We start from the raw sequence: 18,877 nt of genomic DNA, 5'->3' as shown, positions 1-18,877 counted from the left end.
ACTGCTTTTCAGAGTGAACTGCTGAAGCTCACACTGCAAGCTCTGGCATAGTTCCTCCAAGGGAACTCCATTCTTATTGCTTTCCAGAGCAGCTGGAAGCAGCAGCTCAGTGCACATGTGAGTGAAGCCTGCCTTACCAGTCAAAAGTTAGCTTCCAGGTGTGCTTTCTTGTACTTGAAACACAGCATGAAAATCACAGAATCACAGAATATGCTGAGTTGGAAGGGACCCACAAGGATCTTTGAGTCCAACCCTTAGCCCTGCACAGGACCATCCCCAAGAGTCACACCATGTGCTTGAGAGCATTGTCCAAATGCCTCTTGAACTCTCTTGGGCTTGGTGCTGTGACCACTTCCCTGGGGAGCCTGTTCCAGTGCCCAACCACCCTCTGGGTGAAGAACCTTTTTCTAATATCCTACATAAACCTTCCCTGACACAACTTCAGGACATTCCCTCAGGTTACCACAGAGAAGAGATCAGTGCCTGTCCCTCTTCCTTCCCTCACGAGGAAGTTGTAGACTGCAATGAGGTCTCCCCTGAATCTGTTCCAGGCTGAACAGACCGAGTGACCTCAGCCACTCCTCATACAGCTTCTCCTCAAGGCCTTTCACCATTTTTGTTTCCCTCCTTTGGACCCTCTCTAACAGCTTAAAATCTTTCTTATATTGTGGCACCCAAAACCACACACAATATTCAAGGTGAGGCTGCACCATGCTAGTATGTCTTAGATGACACTAACTTAAATGTGTTCTTGAAGTGCTTCCCTGAGTTCTTAGTTGAATAGCTCTAGTGAAACCCCTGAGCTGTTGATTCAGCATTAGTAAAATTCATACTTGGAGGCAATACATTGACTCTTACATTTTGTGGGGGGAGAGGGTGGGGAAGTGTATTTGTTCTATATCAAATGCAGAACAATAGTATCTCCCATGAATGTAATTTGACCTTTGACAGGAGACTTATTTATGGGTAACTGATGTGGGAGGCTCTTCCACAGATGTCCCCCTCATCTGTTTCAGCCTTTCATTAGTTTTGCTTGTGGTGGAAAACCAGCAGTTAGTACCATAGTACCTGTTTGTCTGTCTTCCCTCTAAATCCATGCAAGTCTATGGATACCTTTGACAGGCTAGTGGCATGTAATTGTTCATTCTTCTGTTGTGACGGCTGTTACTGTTAATTCTCTCCTCATGGTATATAATCTTAAATCAATACAAAATTAATACCTTCTGTTAATATGCTAGATTACAGATCTTCATGTTTATAAATATAATCTAAGAGAAGACATGACTCTTACACTTCATGTTAAAGAAACACTTCAGCACTATCAGCTTCAGAAAGTTAAGTTCCCTCAATGATTAGAATAGACTGAGATAGGGCACCAGCCATGTAATGAACATGTGAAAGCAGAAACAGTATTCCAGACTCTTGCATAAATGTGTATATTACCAAAATTATTTCACAGTGTAACTTTAGTCAGTTGAACTATGAGAGCAGTTTTATTGCTGGTGTGCTTGAGTTTGCTACTCTTCCCACTGATCTCTGGAGCAGTCCAGATAAACCAATGAAAGTATCTAGAACTCTTCCCAATGTTTTGTAATGGCCATAACATAACTTGCAAAAAGCGAGGAATCTTCAGCAGGGCTAGATAATGGTTAAGGAACCTTAGAACACTTTCATTGTTTTGCCACAGTGCTTATATGCTGGAAGTGCTGTAGTTTTGCTTTCCCTGTGGTCAGCTATGTGCTGTTCTGGGCTGTCTTTGGTGCCAGCAAGCTTGTTTAGGTAGCTGATCTGTCCAAAAAACAGTATAGATAATTTTTGTCTAGAGCAACTTCCTAAGTGCTTTGCCACCTAGTGCTATTGGGAGAAAGGTTATGGAAAGATAGTCAGACTGTGCCAGGTTCAGTTTATGTCAGCCTTGCAGACACACACAGCTGGGTTCAAGTGTTGTGTGTTTTGTCAGTGTTTTATGTGGACAGTGATGTAGCTGCTTCATTTTCTTTTCAGCACACTACAAGGTTTGAAATCTTAAGACCTTGATTTTGTTCTAGACAGTTTCTGTTGTTTAGTTTGTCAGGGTTTTCATGTGCTGTTACATGTGGGTTTCAAGAAATTTCCTGATGGAAATGCCTTCCTGGAAGTCATCTTGCAGGATACCAAAGAAGCTTTTTGGTTACAAAATGCTGAAATGATGACTTGAAACATATGGAATTCATGTATATTCTGACTTCAGAAGCTGTTGCCTAGTTCATGGCTATGCCTAGAAGCTGGCACTAAGGCCCTGTGGAGCCTTAGGAAGTCTGTGAACTTCTTTGCTAGTGTTTTTGTGACTTCTTGTTGGAGAAATCTGTTCTTCTGTTGATGTCTTCAAAGTACGAAGTACAGGCGTGTGGGAACCACTGTTCTTTATAGCAGTGTGAGGTAATTTACAGGATCAATGGGCCTTGGTTACTTGATGAAGAGTTCACTGGTTGACTTATCCAGTTTAAGTGCCTGCGTATGGTTACAGTTTGAAGTACCTGTCTCAAGGAGCTGGGAAATGTAGATCTTTTGCCTGAGATTTGCTGCTGCTGAGAGATAGAACTGAAGTCAGTTTTCTACCTTTTGCTTTTGTTAGTATATGTGTGGTCAGTCACCTTAGTAAATTTGTTTTGTAGGTGTGGGAGACACAAGCACCTTATGTGGTGTGCCCTGGAAAGCTTAGGAAAGAAGGGCTTACAGAACCTTGAATGTGGTTTAACTGCTTGTTAAACTCATGGGAAGCAACAAATCCTAATTACCAGTTAAACATGTTTATGTCAAAGGATTATTTTCGGGAGAGAGGGAAATACTTATTGTGAAAGTTTCTACCTTGTTCTGAGGTTGAGGTTCAGGAGGCCTGTTCCGTTATCTAATGAGACTAGTCATTTCTAAGATAGGTTTGAATATTTGTGTTAGTTCTCATCTTTTTCTAGGCTTCTACTCTTAATTCATAGTGATTATTTAACATTTGAAATACTTGTTGTGCCTTAATAAAATACTGATACTACTTCATGCAGAGCTTGACAGATGTTGTGTGTTTAAACACCAGTCAAACTTGAGCCATGGAATGACACTTATTATAATAATGCTGATCTAACTTTAAAAACTTCCTTACTCTCCAGTTCTTAAAACAGTAGGTATCATATATCCTGTCTTATGTCTTCATGTATCCTATCAATTTCTGGGTCATGGGCTGTTTCGCTGTTCTGGTTTCAATATTGTAATTGGAAGCAACTGTTGGGAGGGTTAGACTCTGCTTGCCTGGAATTGCCTCCCTCCTTTTCCAGGAACACTTTTGTTGCAGAAATATCTGACTCATTCCTGAGGTGTCTTCCAGATACTTGGCATCTAGTATATGCTAGTGCTGTTTTCAAAGAATACATTCTCCATAAACAATGAAGTAACTAGTTGAATTTGTGATCTTTTCATAACAGATAAGATTATATTGCTTGATGGTCCTTGGGGACATCAATATGTTGTCACTTTTCAAAATTCTTGTTCCTGTGCTTTTTCTCAGAAAGCTGAACTTATAATTTTTAGGTCATGTGAGGCAAGAGTGCTTTGAATCAATTTGGGGAATTAAGAAACTTTGGATAATATTTAAATTCACTTAGAAAATACTGTCAAATAATTACCATAAATTTTCACTTCAGAATAAGATAAGTTGTAGCTAATGTTTCGGGAAGTGATAGATTGTACTAAATTTAAAGTACAGAGTAGTGCAGGTATTAATTTCTTCAATTAGAAAAAAAATGAGTTATCTGATTAGAACAGCATGAGTTTCCATTACTAAATTTTCTTTAATTGTTCAATAAGTAATTGATAATTTTGCCTTTCTGGAAGTATTTTGGTCAAAACATACTAACTATAGTTCTTAATATTGTGCAGGTGGCTCACATATTTCAATTAAATTACTCCTATTCCTTCAAACGTATCAAGTTCTAACCCTGTTAAACAGAGTAAAGATAGGTGCTGTAACATATCAGCTAGTGGTTGTAAGTGATGTTTGTTATATAAAGGAGTCTTCAGAGAAGAAAGTTACTCATCATAAAAGTGAGTGGGTAATGAGGTTAATGTGACAGACTCAAATTTTTATGTAATCTTAAAGGAAAGGAAACAAACTGGAATTCAGTTTTGATGTATTAGTTTTATGTAGGCTATAAAATTAACAATAAAAAGTTGTGTTTTTTGTAATTGAAGGGCACCACCATCTCTGCTTATTAACTAGAACCTATTATACTAACTGTACCAACTGTGATTAAACACAAAGCTGTGTATAACTAGTCCACTTCAAACAAATGTCTGCAGCAAATCAAAGTCCTGCTGTTAAGGACAACTACATATTCACAAAGCCTGCATTCAGCTTTATGTATAGTACTGCAGAAGATGCCAGCTGAATTTGTGCCTGTAATGATGTGACTTCGGTGTAATGCTTTTCTTTCCCTGGTCTGCTCTTGTTGACGTTGCATATACAAGACTCCAGGGAATCAAAACGGGCAGAATAAGCTCCTTGACCTCTTTTGGTCTCATTCTCTAAGAAAATGAGGCTGATCATATGCTCTGTTCTTTGTTATTTTTCAGCCTGTATGCCAGTTTTGGGTACATTTTGTCAGAGATTCAGGTGTCTTTGATAAGGTAGTTTCTGTAAATTTCTTTAGTATGTACTGCTGGCTAAAGAGGGGGAAGTCTACCCTGTGATTCACAGTGCTCCCTGTGAAGGAAAGGAAGTAATCTAAAGTGTTGTCTGTTGCCCTATTTGGATGGTACACAGCTACTCTGTTTGCCACTTTTTTGCTCCCTCTAACTGTATGAACCTTGGGATTATTGCATTGAGGAGGGATGTAGAGGACAAATGGCATGGATATGTAAGGAAGCATGCTTTGATTGTTTTGGGGCAAGTTACTCTGTAAGAAAAAGCCAGTTGAGAAACAGGACAGCTTAAGAGGAGTCCTTGAATTTGATCAGACAAACAAGATGAATGAGGGGCTGAAACCCATTAGATTTTTTTTCACCCTTAAGCATATTTTCGTCTCAGTTTATTGGACTGAAATAGTAGATGGGAGGACAAAATATAGACCAATAAAGAGAGATCAAGGATTCCTGCTTTTTGTTTTCTTCTTCCCTAACATGTATTTGCAAAGATATCTTCCCTGAAAATATTGTCCCTGAAGATGAAAAGCTTTTTTTGTCTTGGCACCTGATTATTTTACTCTTGTAAATCTGGATAATCACTCTGTGGTCCAAGACTTTATGTGGAAGTTAACATGATGCTTATGTGTCCAAGTCCTGTCACAGGAACAATGTCCAGCTCACTCCTCTGGTGGGTGGGTGGAGCTGAATGCTGGATGTTGGGTTTAAATCTGTGAGGGACTACAGGTAACATTTTTTGCACAGAGGAGCTTTGATGTAAGGTATAAAACTCAAGAGAACTTGGTATTGCTACAGGTAGAAGCCAGCAGCTTTCCAGCTCCAGCTACAAGTTCCTAGATTATCTTAATCATGTAAAAATAACTTAAAAGTTATTTATTTACCTAATCTTCTTTCCTTTGATTAGATTATTAGACTGTTGGACAAGATGCCATTGCTGATGCTAACATGAATTCCTACCTCTGCAGTTCTTAGTTAATCTAATTTCTCCCTAGCCTGGCTCTACAAAAACGATCCTAGCTCCACCTGGAAGCTTGCCATTAAATGGAGCACAGAATCATGGGGATGGTTATCTGCAAGCAGGCAGTAAAGCAGCTGTAGGAGCTTTGAGAACTGCTTACTTCGGCAGAGCAGTCAGATTCATTTGTTTGTGTCCTTATCTGCACAAGTATGTTGGAAAAGGGCAGTTTCCTAGGAGTTCATCTGAAGTGGAGGTGAGGACTGATCTGTAGCATGGTGGTTAGACAATGCTTTTGTCCTTTTCAGTGAAGGTGTTGCAGTACATTGTTGAGTCAGTTAAGCTTTTGCTTCTCTTCCAACTTGATGAACTACACAAAGAACTGTGTAAAAATAAACTTTAATATATGTCATCAGCTGTATTATGGGATTTAGAGTGGTGTGGTAAAAACCTGACTTGCAGAAATGGATGATACAGCTATTGACAACACCCTGCTTGACTCTGTGTGTGTCTCTCTGCTGTAGGGTGACGTAGAATTTGACTGCAGGATCATCCAGTGTTTATCTTCTGACTCCCAAATAATTTTGCATTGTGAAGATGAAAATAATTTTTAAAAAAATCAGAGTACACATAATAAGATGCTTTCTTGAGCTTCATACAACAAGGTTCTTGCCACAGTCTCTGTCAGTTTTATCGTAATTATAAAGTAGGCCAATTCAGAAACTAGATATAACCCACATTAATACTACTTATGAAAATAAGCCAGGCTACATAAACTATGGGTGGAAAGACTTTGTGTGTGAAACTTCATCTCAGATGCTTTACTGTTAAAATTGGAATCTAGGTTCCTCTTTGCTTTTCAAAGCACACTGAAAGAGGTATGTGGTAGTAGCTTAAAACTTATCACTTTCAAGCTGTCTCTCCTCTCCGGCACAGTACTTGCTCTGAAGCAGTCTCTTTGGATTAAGTGTTGTTTGCACAGTATCATATTGCCTTGTACTTGCATTGTTTGTAACTTATTTCTCTCTTTCCACGTTGTCTACTATCAGCAGGCCTGAGTTTTGCTAGAGTTGTATCTTTACTGGATTGTGAAGAACTTGGCCTCCCTGAGCTGCCTCCTACTAAAACGTGTAGCAGAGTATTTATGACAAGCTTATCTTTAGGATTTGAAGTCTGTGGTAGCATAAATCATAGAATTATAGAATAAGCCAGGTTGGAAAGGACATCTGAGATCATCAAGTCCAACCCTTAATCCACTACCACCAGAGTTACTAGACCATGGCACTAAGTGCCACATCCAGTCTCATCTTAAAAACCTCCAGGGACAGAGAATCCACCACTTCTTTGGGCAGCCCATTCCAACTCCTTCCAGTGAAGTTTTGTTGTCTTCAGTATTTTAATGGAATGTTGTTTACTGACAGTTATTGATGGCTTGGAATACTGCTTTGTCTGGTTGGGTCAGGTTTTTATAATTTCAAGTTTTTTTGACTCAATCTCTTATGCTTCTTTGAACAGGTGTTATCAAGACTTCTGAAAATGATAGGCTGCTATAAAATCTTTCTGGTTAAAGAATTTTCAGGGAAAAGGAGCATTGTCACTAACTTTATTATTTGTAAGGATCAAATTGGAAGTGGAAATGTGTTTGGGTTCTTTGTGTGTCAGCTGTTGCAGAGAGTACAAAAAGCAACAACTTCTGTTTGTCACACTGGGACATTACTTGTTGAATTGCAGCTTGAAGTAAAATATCAATTTTCACACTGCTCAATCCACTTAAAGACTAGAGGTTAATTTACAACAAGTATTACAGTGAAACATTGCTATTGTTTATTTGAATTCAGATTGTTTGCACAAACTCACCTGACAGAGGTCCTGCTGAATTCATTTGGACTTGTTCCAGTATTGAAGTACTTACAGAAGAATAGTCTGTTTTCTTGCTCAGAGTACGCCATATCCAGGTATACTAGTGCTTCAATTTCTCTGCTTCTGTGGGTATATGTTGTAATCAAAGCTCCGCAAGCTGAGCTGTTGTCAGTTGGTAAATGGAATTCAGATGAATTTTCTTTATATTATTTGCCTGAAATACATACTAAGAAGCATGATTTTCAGGGTATGTTTTTCCTTTTAAGAGAAAAGTGGAAAGACAAAACAATGGAGTATTTCAATATGTAATGTAGCTTGAAAACATGCGCATGGCTTGGAAATATTTTCCTGTTCTTGTACTGCCTCTTGAGTAAAAAGGAAGCAATGGTTCTTTGTAAGCCAAAATGGAAATGTGTTTTTGTTCTCTTCCATCTCCTTTTTAAAAGAACTTGTAACATGATGTTAGTTGTATTTCTCTGCTATGGCTCTATAAATGAGTACATTAGCTTACTCATACTTACTTCACTTAGATAATCTTTTTGGGGAAAACAATTTAAGTGACTTAGTTTTCAGTTGCATTTTTAGAATTCCTTGAGAGCAGAATGGTACTGATGTGATCTGAAGAGTTTGTCATGTGGGTTATGGGTTAACCTTGGTAGGCAGCTAAGTACCACACAGTTGCTTTCTCGCTCCCGCTCTCTACCAGTGGGATGGGGGAGAGAATTGGAAGGGTAGAAGTAAGAAAACTTGTGGGTTGAGACAATGATAAGTTAATACATTTAAAAAAAAAAAAAAAAACACAAGCCCAAGGAAAACAAATTATTAAAAAAACCCCTTGCTTACTGCTGGCCAAGCAATGCCCAGCCAGTCCCTGAGCAGTGGCAGTCCCGACAAACTTCAAATGTCTCTGCCAACTTTTATTCCTAAGTGGTGGCATGGGGATATCCCTTTGGTTAGCTGTTCCAGCTGTGTGTCTCCTAGCTGCTTGCTCATGCCCAGCCTACTTGCTGGCATGGCAGCATGAGATACAGAAAAGGCTCTGTATTTATTTATTTTTTCTTCTAGGAAAGGTTGGCTGAATCTCTACTGAAGCTTTAGTCAGCATGCTTTTATACTTACCTGCCTCACTGCTAACAAAACCTTAGTGCATGGACTCAACTAGGGATTTTGATAAAAGTTTTAAGAAAATTGTCATGCTTCGCATTCTGATAGTTTAAGCTGCACACAAGGGTAATTCATTATGCAGGAGGATGTAATTTTAGTGTGACATTTCCTTTACCCATTGTGACCATTTGACAATGAGGTAATAGTGCCTTGTTATGACACTGTGTTATCTGATAGTTCTCTATGTAACTGAGCTGTGCTGCCATACGAATGTGCTCTTTTTGAGCTTTCTAATTAACAAAATCTGAGTTACATTTGGTTCTTAATTGCTTCCATACATGTTTATTGTATTTATATATGTAATGTAGATGTCATTGTGTCTTTTGCAGTTCAGAGCTTGTTTTGACCTGAAATCTCTGGAGGAGAGTACATTCTGTCACTGTACAGGGACTTTCATATGTCTTAAGAACTGTGCAAGCAATCACAGATTTTACTGTTGAGATAGGTAGGGAATGAAACAAAGGTGTGGGAAGATCTGCTGAAGAGATCTGCTAAAACTATAACATGCTTGATTTATTTTATTTTTTTTAAGTTAATGGGATTGTTATGTTTTGTATTTCTGCAAGCATACATTAAACTATGCGAGTTAACTCATAGGGCCTCTTGGTACTGGTGACATGCAGAGATTTGTATTTAAGCAAACAGTCATGGGACTGAGACAACTATTCCAAATACACTGAATAATTATATTTGTAGGCAAGTTGAATCTTTTTACTCTATGTAAACTAGATTATTATTTTGGCTTCTGATGGACTTATTGAAACTGGGTATTTTTAGGTTTTAAATTTGCTTGCTTTTCTCTGTAAAAGTACACTAGCTAATCCTTGCTGCTTTGTCTTAATGCTTGCTATTTAAGATGGAAATTCCATCAAAAGTCTGTTTTCTTCCCTTGCAGCTGTCATATCCCATGTTTGTGATATGGTGGTGTACAGTGTTGACTCACTGTGAAAGATTTCTTTGCTTAAGTAGCAAAATAGATGAGCTCAGTATAATTTGTGGAACGACTTGTAGTGAAAAAGCAGATAGATTTCACTGAAGACAGCAGAACTGAATTTAAGACATTAGATATGTAGGGATTTGAAACAAATCCACTTTAAACGTTCGTGTGGAAAAAGGAAAAGAAAACTAATGAAGCAATATTTTTCTTCTAGGTTTTTTTCATTTGATACCTGCGAATTTTCTGCAATCCAAAGATGGCAGCAAATAAACCTAAAGGACAAAATTCCTTGGCTTTACACAAAGTCATCATGGTGGGAAGTGGTGGTGTAGGAAAATCTGCTTTAACACTACAATTCATGTATGATGAGGTAAGAATCTGCACTAGAAATTAGGAGATGCCTGCTCTACATAGTGTTGTTTAAGTTAAATTTGTACAGTTTTTTTCTGAAAGGGTCTAAATATATGTGATGTGGTATGAAAGTCATGAATTAAGTGGGACAAAAACATGTTTTGTGATTAGTGATTTGCCTTCTAGAGATACCTGTGAAGGTAAAATGTGACCTTTTTCAGACTTCTAAGCAGTTAGATGCTCTGTCATATTATTGGAATATTTTCACATTGTTCACTAGACCTATTAGAACTTAGTTATTACAGCTGAAAGCTTCTTCACTTAGGTGAGTTGCATGATGCCTGAAACAACCAAGCTTTTCTATATTTTTTTATGCTGCTGCTGAAGAGAGGAATTAAAATCAGTTTCTTGTTTCCTTACCTTTTCCCCCCAGTGAAAGTGGCTTAGGAAAGCAAGAACTGTTTGGGCTGAGGAAAAATCTGCTTTAACTGAGACATTTGAATACTTCACATGGCCTAAATGCATATGCTTAGTTATTAGTTACTGTACCCATTTAAGATGCTTGCTATATCCTTGTGTTCAAACACAAGCATTTGCCTTGTATAGGCATGATTTTATATCATTAAGGTTTGTTGTTTTTTTTTCCTAGTTTGTTGAAGACTATGAGCCCACCAAAGCAGATAGCTACAGGAAAAAAGTGGTTCTGGATGGGGAAGAAGTCCAAATTGATATATTGGACACAGCAGGGCAGGAGGACTATGCTGCAATTAGAGACAACTACTTCCGAAGTGGAGAAGGCTTTCTTTGCGTCTTCTCTATTACAGAGCTAGAATCCTTTGCAGCAACCGCAGACTTCAGGTAAGTTACAAGGCAAGATAATTATTCTGATGACAATGTGATGATTACAAGTGATTTTTTTTTTTAATTGTTGTGTAATATCTTTTTGATAATCCATATTGAATGACAGCTCTTACTGTTGTCACATAATGTTCTGAACAGATGCCCAGCCATGCCTTCACTATCTGTACCACTTCAGATATCTTAGTTGCTGTGTTTCTGAATACCAGAAAGGCTGTTGCCACAGAACAGATACTTCTGCCCTTTGTAAGTTGGTGTTGCTTGGCACTTGTGCTAGGAAGCAGTGTTTTTTGAGGAGGTGTACAGCTATCCAAAGTAATGGATCTGAGAAAAATTCCATAGAGTTTGTATGGTTGCCTGTAATGTATGTACAGTACTGTGTACTCCCCAGAGGTGTCTTTTTTTAGTTCTTGCTCCATATGTAGAGGACTATGATGTGTTTGTCTTAACCTGTGAAAACCTTAGAACAAAAAAGCAGCTATAGCATGTGCAACTGTTTTATACTAGAATACTTGTTATAAAGATGACATGACCAGATTTCAGTTGAAAACTCTACAGAATAACCATATCTGGTCATGCCTGTCTACAAAGTCTTAGGCAATGTGAGGCACGAGCATTGTATTCTGGGAAAGAAATTCTGGGAGAGCAAAGTGCGTAGCATCAACACCACAAGCCTTTCTACCTCTTAAAGATGGTTTTATGAACAACAGAGTATGGGTTTGGGTGACAAGGTTTTGGAAGCAGGGGTGGCTTCACTGAGAAGCTGCTAGGAGCTTTCACTATATCCAGTGGAGCCAAAGCCAGCTTGCTCCAAGAAGTATCTACCTCTGGTGAAGGCTGAGCCTACCAGCAACAGTGGCAGCACCTCTGGGATAACGTATTTAAGAAAGGGGAATAAAGTTGTTAGGCAGAAGCAAATTGCAGCCAGAGAAGAAAGGAGTGAGAATAAGTGAGAGAAGCAGCTCTGCAGAAGCCAAGGTCAGTGAGGAAGGAGGGGGCAGAGGTGCTCCAGTTGCCAGAGCGCAGCCTGTGACGAAGACCGTGGTGAGACAGGCTGTCCCACTAAAGCCCATGGAGGTCCGTGGTGGAGCTGATATTACCTGCAGCCTCTGGAGGACCCCAAGCCACAGCAGGTGGATGCCTGAAGGAGGCTGTGACCCTGTGGGAGGCTCGTGCTAGAGGAGGCAGCACCTGTTGAGAGAGGAGCCCACACTGGAGCAGGTTTGCTGGTAGGACTTGTGACCCCATGTGGGACCCACGCTGGAGCAGTTCTGCATGAAGAACTGCAGCCTGTAGGAAGGGCTCACCTTGGAAAAGTTCATGGAGGGCTGTCTCCCATGGGAAGGACCCCACACTGGAGCAGGGGAAGGACTCCTCTCCCTGGAGAGGATGCATTAGCAGAAACAACATGTGATGAACTGACTACAACCCTCATTCTCTGTTTGCCTGTGCTGCTGGTGGGGAGGAGGAGGTAGAACTGGAAGTGAAGTTAAGCCTTGGAAGGAGGGAGGGGTGAGGGAAAGTTGTTTTTTAAGATTTAGTTTTGTTTTTCATTACCCTACTGATTTAATTGGTAATAAGTTCAATTAACTTAGCCAAGTTGTGTCTGTTTTGCCTGTGACGGTAATCGATCAGTGATCTCTCCTGTCCTTATCTCAACTCAAGAGCATTTTATTGTATTTTCTCTCCCCTGTCCAGCTGAGAAGGAAGGTGATAAAGGACTTTGGTGGGTACCTGGTATGCAGACGGTGTCAACACACCACAAACACAAATGAGAAGTATTTTTCAATTGAAGTAGTAGATATACATTTTGTGTAAAGGATTGCTGTAAATCTGTCCCTTCAATTTTGCTTGGGTGGAATTTTTCTCTGTAAAAGATATGGATGTAATTTTTTGAATTTACAAGACAAAAGTTCTGCATAGCATTCACCCTTCATATCAAAATCAGTATATTATTTAATTGTAAGAAAACATAAAACCAAAATTTGGAACTGGGTATTTCTGGTGTAATAAATGTTTAACAGGATAGGGTTTTTAAGATGGCTTTCAGGCATGCAGCATATTAAAACTCTTATGATAATAATAGAACATTATACAGGTGGCAGTATATTACAGATGTTCAATGTTGTTTGAGAGAGAAGGATATTTAAATTGCTCATTGCTGTATTTAAAAAAACGACAAAAGAGATCAGAAAATGGTTTTACCTGTTCAAAGTGTAGTGAAATTGGAAAGGCCATAACCTTTGACAAAAATAAGGAAACAAATATAAAAAGATATTATCTACATCCCACTGAAATAAGGCTTCTCAAAGATGCTGTCACAATTCAACTTCATTATCACTAAGTGGTGAAACATGTTGAATATCTCTAAGGGAGGAGTATGAGGTATGAAGAGGGGAGACAGTGAGAGTTTCATCTTCTAGTGGTTTTTTCTGATTTCTTTGTGTCTCTATATGTGTGTGTTTTACATATTTTGAGAGAGGGAGGAGCAGACCTTGTATGTTTGCACGCTTATGCTAGATACTGTCAATTGTGTAGGACTGTTTAGTATAGTTCAGCTCCTCTAGAGTGCAAAATGGCCTATTCAAATCTGTTTAAAATCATGTTACGGCTTCAAAGTACATGATCTTTGGCTTTAGAAAAAGTCCTACTTTTCCAATAAAGGTGAGCGTTAACAATATACATGTTGATACAACAAAAATGAAAAAAAAATCCCTTTAAGTAAAGATACTAAAATTCTCCTCTGTCCAAATCTGGAAGTGCCTTTCAAATTGCCTTTGAAACTGTAGAAGCCTAAATGCTAAAATGTAGCTCAGAAAAATTACATTTTCTGATGTGTGTACAGTTAAAGTACATTTGACATTGCTGAGTAGTCTGAGGGCATACTATTTAAGAGCCAGATATGAAAAAAAGTGACAAGAAAAATTTGGATGTTTGTTTCAGTGGAATTTTGTTCTGCTGGAATGGCAGACCTCCAACAGAAGAGCTGTGTACTGCTTCAATATCTGCAGTGGGGTTCCTGGTACGCTCTGAAATGCCAATGCTCCAGGTCATTTTTTTCAACAGAACGCAGACCTGCAATGACTATACTTTTAAATATTTGAAAGGCAGTTTGATAAAATTTGGCCTTGCTTTGGGTAGAATTGGTCTGGCTCTTATTTTTGGTTTTTTTTGTTTTACATTCTAGATTTCAAGCTGGTGCATATCATTTGTTCAGGAGATATCAGTCTTTGGAGGGGTCGCAAAGGAGAATATTGTCATCTGGATTGCTGTTAGATTAACTCTTTACATAATGAAATTGTTTGGCATCTGTGGTGGTTTGACCTGGCATTTATGCTAGGTGCCCACCAAAGATGCTCTATCACTCCCCTGCTCAGCTGGACAGGGGAGATAAAATACAATGAAAGGCTTTTGAGTTAAGGACAGGGAGAGATCACTCATCAATTACCGTCACAGACAAAACAGACACAACTTGGGGAACTTAATTGAATTTATTACCATTCAAAATCAGAACAGGATAATAAGAACTAAAACTAACGTTAAAAATAACTTCCCTTCACCCCTCCCTCCTTCCCAGGGTCTACCTCCTCCTCCCCAGCGGCACAGGAAGACAGGGAATAATGGGGGTTGTGGTCAGTTCATCACATGTTGTTTCTGCTGCTGCTTCCTCCCCAGGGAGAGGAGTCCTTCCCCTGCTCCAGTGTGGGGTCCCTCCTATGGGGGACAGTCCTCCATGACCTTCTCCAGTGTGAGCCCTTCCCACAGGCTGCAGTTCACGAATTGCTCCAGTGTGGATCCCTTTCCATGGGGTGTAATTCCATGAACAGCCTGCTCCAGCTCTGTCCCCCACAGAGTCAAAAGTCTTGCCAGCAAACCTGCTCTAGCATGGGCTCTTATCTCCATGGGCTTACAGGTCTCTGCCAGGAGAGCCTGCTCCAACACAGGCCTGCTCCAGTGTGGGTCTCCTCCATGGGCTGCAGAAGAATCTCTGCTCTGGTGTCTGGAGCACCTTCTCCCCCTTTTTCACTGACCTTAGTATCTGCATAGTTGTTCCTCTCACATATTCTCACTCCTCTCTTCTCTGAGTGCAATTATTTCCGTGCAGTAACTTTTTCTTTCCCTTCTTAAATACATTATGCCTGTGTCATTACTGTCATTGCTTACTGGCTCAGCCCTGTCTATTGGTGTGCCTGTCCTGGAGCCAGCTGGCATTGGCTCTGTTGGACACCGGGGAAGCTTCCAGCAGCTTCTCAGAGAAGCCACCCTTGTAGTCCCCTGGCTACCAAAACCTTGTCACTCAAACTCCATATAGAATCACCTAGATAATTAGTGTTGAAAGCTACTAGTTTTTACCAGTAATCTGATTTACAAAGATACTGCAGTGATGCACTGAGTTTTCTTCTGGCCACCTTCCTAATCCACTGACTATTCAAACTACTTGTGGATACCTGCACACCCTGTTCAAACATTTGCACTGGTATTTGTGGGGAAGAGGAGAAATGTTGCTTTTTGATTATACCTCAGACATAAATGTAGTGTTAACAAGCTGCCTCCAATGCATAGCTGTTGATTTGAAAAAAAAACAAAAGGGCTATCTGCGGTTTCTCAACCCTGTGAATAGACTTCCCCCACAAGACTACATGCTATTCAGAGCTTTTTGTAACAGCGGGAGAATCCTGCCATATACCAAATGAAAGCCCTTTAGAATATCAATTACTTAATTGTCTTCAGCTTCCCTCCCTTCAACTTTAAATTTTGTTTCACCTAAGCCAGCAAAAGGAATTTTTTTCTCCATGCTTTTTGTCAATCTTACAGAAATTGCTCCATGATCAGGGGCTAAATTTCACTGCTGACTTTATGCTCTTTTCTTAGACAAGATACAGAGTATCCTTCTGAGAAAACTGTTCTTCCTGATACTTCTAATGCATTTCCCCGTAGAAGAAAACTTTCATTATTTTTTAAGTGTTGAAGACTTATGTACCAAACGATTTGTAGTATTGAGATTTATGGCTTTAAACCTTACATTCTAGAAGTTAAAACAGTAGAAGCGTCTGTCCTTAAAAATCTGATGCATATACAACTTTTATCTCTACATTGGCTTATAACTGAATGAAGAGAACTGAATATAATTGACTTGAGAAAGATTCCTGAAAGGAAAAGATTTTCTCTTAATATGCCATAGATCATTTTATCAGCTTTAGAAATGGCACGTGCATTTTGTTAGGAAAAAATCAGCAGTAAAACTGAACCTTGGGTAGCTTAAAAATGGCAATCAAAAGTAGTAATATAAAGACAATGGGAAATGCTCTCAAATAACACTGTTAAAGGGAATGAATTATTAATATAAATTCTCACCTAAACCAATCCTGTTCTATTTTTTTTTCATTTCTTACTGACTCACCTCCTTCCTTCCTGGAGGACTAGTTGTCTGTCCCTGTCTTCATTCTGTATAATGTCATAATTAGGTTTAAGACTTTCCTGTTACATAAGCTTCATAAGAGGAATATGTGGCTTTTCACTGTAAAGATGGAAAAGTATTTAGTCTGAGTTCTTTTTGTGTTCTAAGAATAGTACTCCATGCAAAGCTTAATTTTCTTTTCCTTTCCTTTTTTCTCCAGGGAGCAGATTTTAAGAGTAAAAGAAGATGAGAATGTTCCTTTTTTGCTAGTTGGTAATAAATCAGATTTGGAAGATAAAAGGCAAGTTTCTGTAGAGGAAGCAAAAAACAGAGCTGATCAGTGGAATGTTAATTATGTGGAAACTTCTGCAAAAACACGAGCTAATGTTGACAAGGTAATAACTGCCCTCTTAAAACAAAGGATCTGTCCATCAGTTTTTACGTTAGCCCTCTTTTCCGTGGGTTTCTCTATATGTTCATTATTTTAGCAATTATTTTTGTGAAATTTTATTCAAATACTTTCCTCCCTTAGCTTGCAGGGAGTGGATGACTAGGTGACTTCATGTAGAATAGTGAAAATGTTGGCCTAGACTTCTTACTGTGTTTTCTGTAACTAGAAGACAGTCTGCTTCTGAACAGTGAGGAGTACTGTCTGATCCTCAAAGTAAAACACCCTGTAAAAGCAGATAAGGGAGGGATTTGAGCCCTCTCTACCCTCATTTAACCATCTGCCTTATTTGTATGTTGCTTCAATGAAGAATGGATGAACTCAAAAAGCTTTGAAAAGCCTAGAAGTGCCTCATGAGTTTTCAGGGATTAAACCTGGTTCAGAAGGTCATGAAATAGGAGAGAATATTTGTCTCCAAAAAACTAAAATATTGATTAGTTGTAAGTATTTCACTATAACTATAAAAGACAGGAGTTCTACAGCCTTGTAGAATGTAAGAGTAACAGATTTGTGGCAAAAGAAGTAAATAGTTTAGTGCAATGGGCCAATCTTTTGTTTCAGAGATGTTGACAAATTTGACCACACATTGAATCCCAGTATGGTTTGGGTTGGAAGAGACCTTTTAAAGATATCTAGTTCCAACACCCCTGCCATGGTCAGGGATGCAACCCACTAGATCAGATTGTTCAGGGCCCCATCCAGCCAGACCTTGAACACTTCCAGGGATGAGGCATCTACAACTTCTCTGGGCAGCCTGCTCCAGTGCCTCACCACCCCCACAATAGAGATTTTTCCTAATTTGATATTTAAATCTGTCCCCTCTTAGTTCAAAACTGTTCCCCTAAGGGTCTTATTACAAACTACCACTGTAAAAAGTTGTTCTCCTTCTTTTTTATAAGCCTCTTTAAGAACTGAAAGGCTGCAATGAGGTCTCCCTGGAGCCTTCTCTTCTCCAGGATGAACAACCCCAGCTTTCTTAGCTTGTCTTCATAGGAGAAGTGCTGCAGTCCTCAGATCATCTTTGTGGCCTCCTCTGGACTTGCTCCAACAGGTCTGCATCTTTCCTGTGCTGGGGGGCCCTAGAGCTGGACCAAGCACTGCAGGTGGAGTGTCACCAGGGCAGAGTAGAAGGGGTCAATCACCTCCCTGGATCTGCTGGCCAGTCCTGTTTTGATGCAGCCCAGGATACCATTGGCCTTCTGGGCTGCAAGCACACCGTTGGCTCCCATCCAGCTTTTCATCCATGAAAACCCCCAAGTCCTTCTCCACGGGGCTACTCTCAATGAGTTCTTCTGCCAGTCTGGACTCATGTCTGGGATTACCCTCACCCAGGTGCAGGACCTTGCACTTGGTGAAAAATTTTCTAACATGAATCCTTATGTATGAGCTGTCAACTGAGTATGAGAGCTGTAATGTGAGTTCTCTTTTGCAGTAACTTTAACTCAACTGTTTTCTCCTGCCAGTTATCTTCCTGAAGAAACTGATTGTTCAATACTACATTAAGAACTGTGTGCTGTTCTGTAGAGTAAATTAAGTCAATTAAACACAGCAGAACTCATTTTCATTGATGAATACAGCTCTGATTTTTTTTATTGTTATAAAAGCTAATACATCTTTTAGTTTTGATGTATAATTGCAGTTAACAGCCATCTATTACAGTTGTAGAAATTCCCAGCTCTTCAAATCCACTTTACTATATTTTAGTAGCTAGGAAAAAAAGTGTGTGTATATATATTTTTTCAATAGCTCTCTGATCAATAGCACACACAGGGTAGGCTACCACAGAGTTCCAGGTTTCTTTTAGGAGCTGGTGGCATAATGGATCCAGATTAGCATGTGTCGTACAGATTTAGGATTTGACAGGCCATAAATGAGGCTCTGTTGGCACAAGTGAATACCACGTATTCTTAGTTACTTGGAGCATACGAAGTTTTTTGGTTTGTTACACAAACCTGGGTTACTCTTTTATAAGAAATCTGGCCTCTCTGAATTCCAGAATAGTGGGTTTGCTCATTTGGGAAAAATACAGACAGCTGACACTTACTTTGGCAAAGGTGACCCAATAAGCATTTTCTCAGAAGGTTATGTGTCCCAGACAGCTAAATATTGTAGTGTGATATCAGTGCTTAAGCAAGTTGACAGTTGCATCTTACCATTAGCACAGATTTAACTTCAAGCAAGTAACTTAGTGCACATCTGAAAATCTAAAGGCAATCTCATTTCTTGATGAAAATGTTT

The 18,877-nt window shown here is 39.3% G+C and overlaps 1 protein-coding gene and 1 long non-coding RNA gene across 7 annotated transcripts in view; one reads left to right on the top strand and one right to left on the bottom strand.

Annotated features, from left to right (window-relative positions):
* RALA (RAS like proto-oncogene A) overlaps positions 1 to 18,877 on the top strand; it is a 31,863-nt gene that overhangs the window by 10,044 nt on the left and 2,942 nt on the right. For 5 of the 6 annotated variants that reach the window (XM_051798779.1, XM_051798781.1, XM_051798777.1 and 2 more), the window contains 3 exons: positions 9,799 to 9,954; positions 10,585 to 10,793; positions 16,412 to 16,586. In XM_051798779.1, coding sequence (XP_051654739.1) covers positions 9,841 to 9,954; positions 10,585 to 10,793; positions 16,412 to 16,586 — 498 coding nt within the window. In that variant the 5' untranslated portion in view covers positions 9,799 to 9,840. Of the gene's footprint in view, positions 1 to 8,976; positions 9,093 to 9,798; positions 9,955 to 10,584; positions 10,794 to 16,411; positions 16,587 to 18,877 lie in introns of all 6 variants that reach the window. The other variant, XM_051798780.1, reaches the window with a different exon arrangement.
* On the bottom strand, positions 27 to 8,811 carry LOC127476201 (uncharacterized). The gene is made up of 3 exons (XR_007906510.1): positions 8,603 to 8,811; positions 7,481 to 7,606; positions 27 to 1,196 (listed from the first exon to the last, which is right to left on the bottom strand). It is a non-coding gene; the product is annotated as an uncharacterized LOC127476201 (long non-coding RNA).

This window comes from Manacus candei, unplaced genomic scaffold, assembly GCF_025592945.1.
Source record: "Manacus candei isolate 608988 ecotype Guabito, Panama unplaced genomic scaffold, ASM2559294v1 h1tg000049l, whole genome shotgun sequence".
Taxonomy (NCBI): domain Eukaryota; kingdom Metazoa; phylum Chordata; class Aves; order Passeriformes; family Pipridae; genus Manacus; species Manacus candei.
Note: the sequence above shows the minus strand (reverse complement) of the source record. Positions and strands in the feature narration are given on the sequence as shown.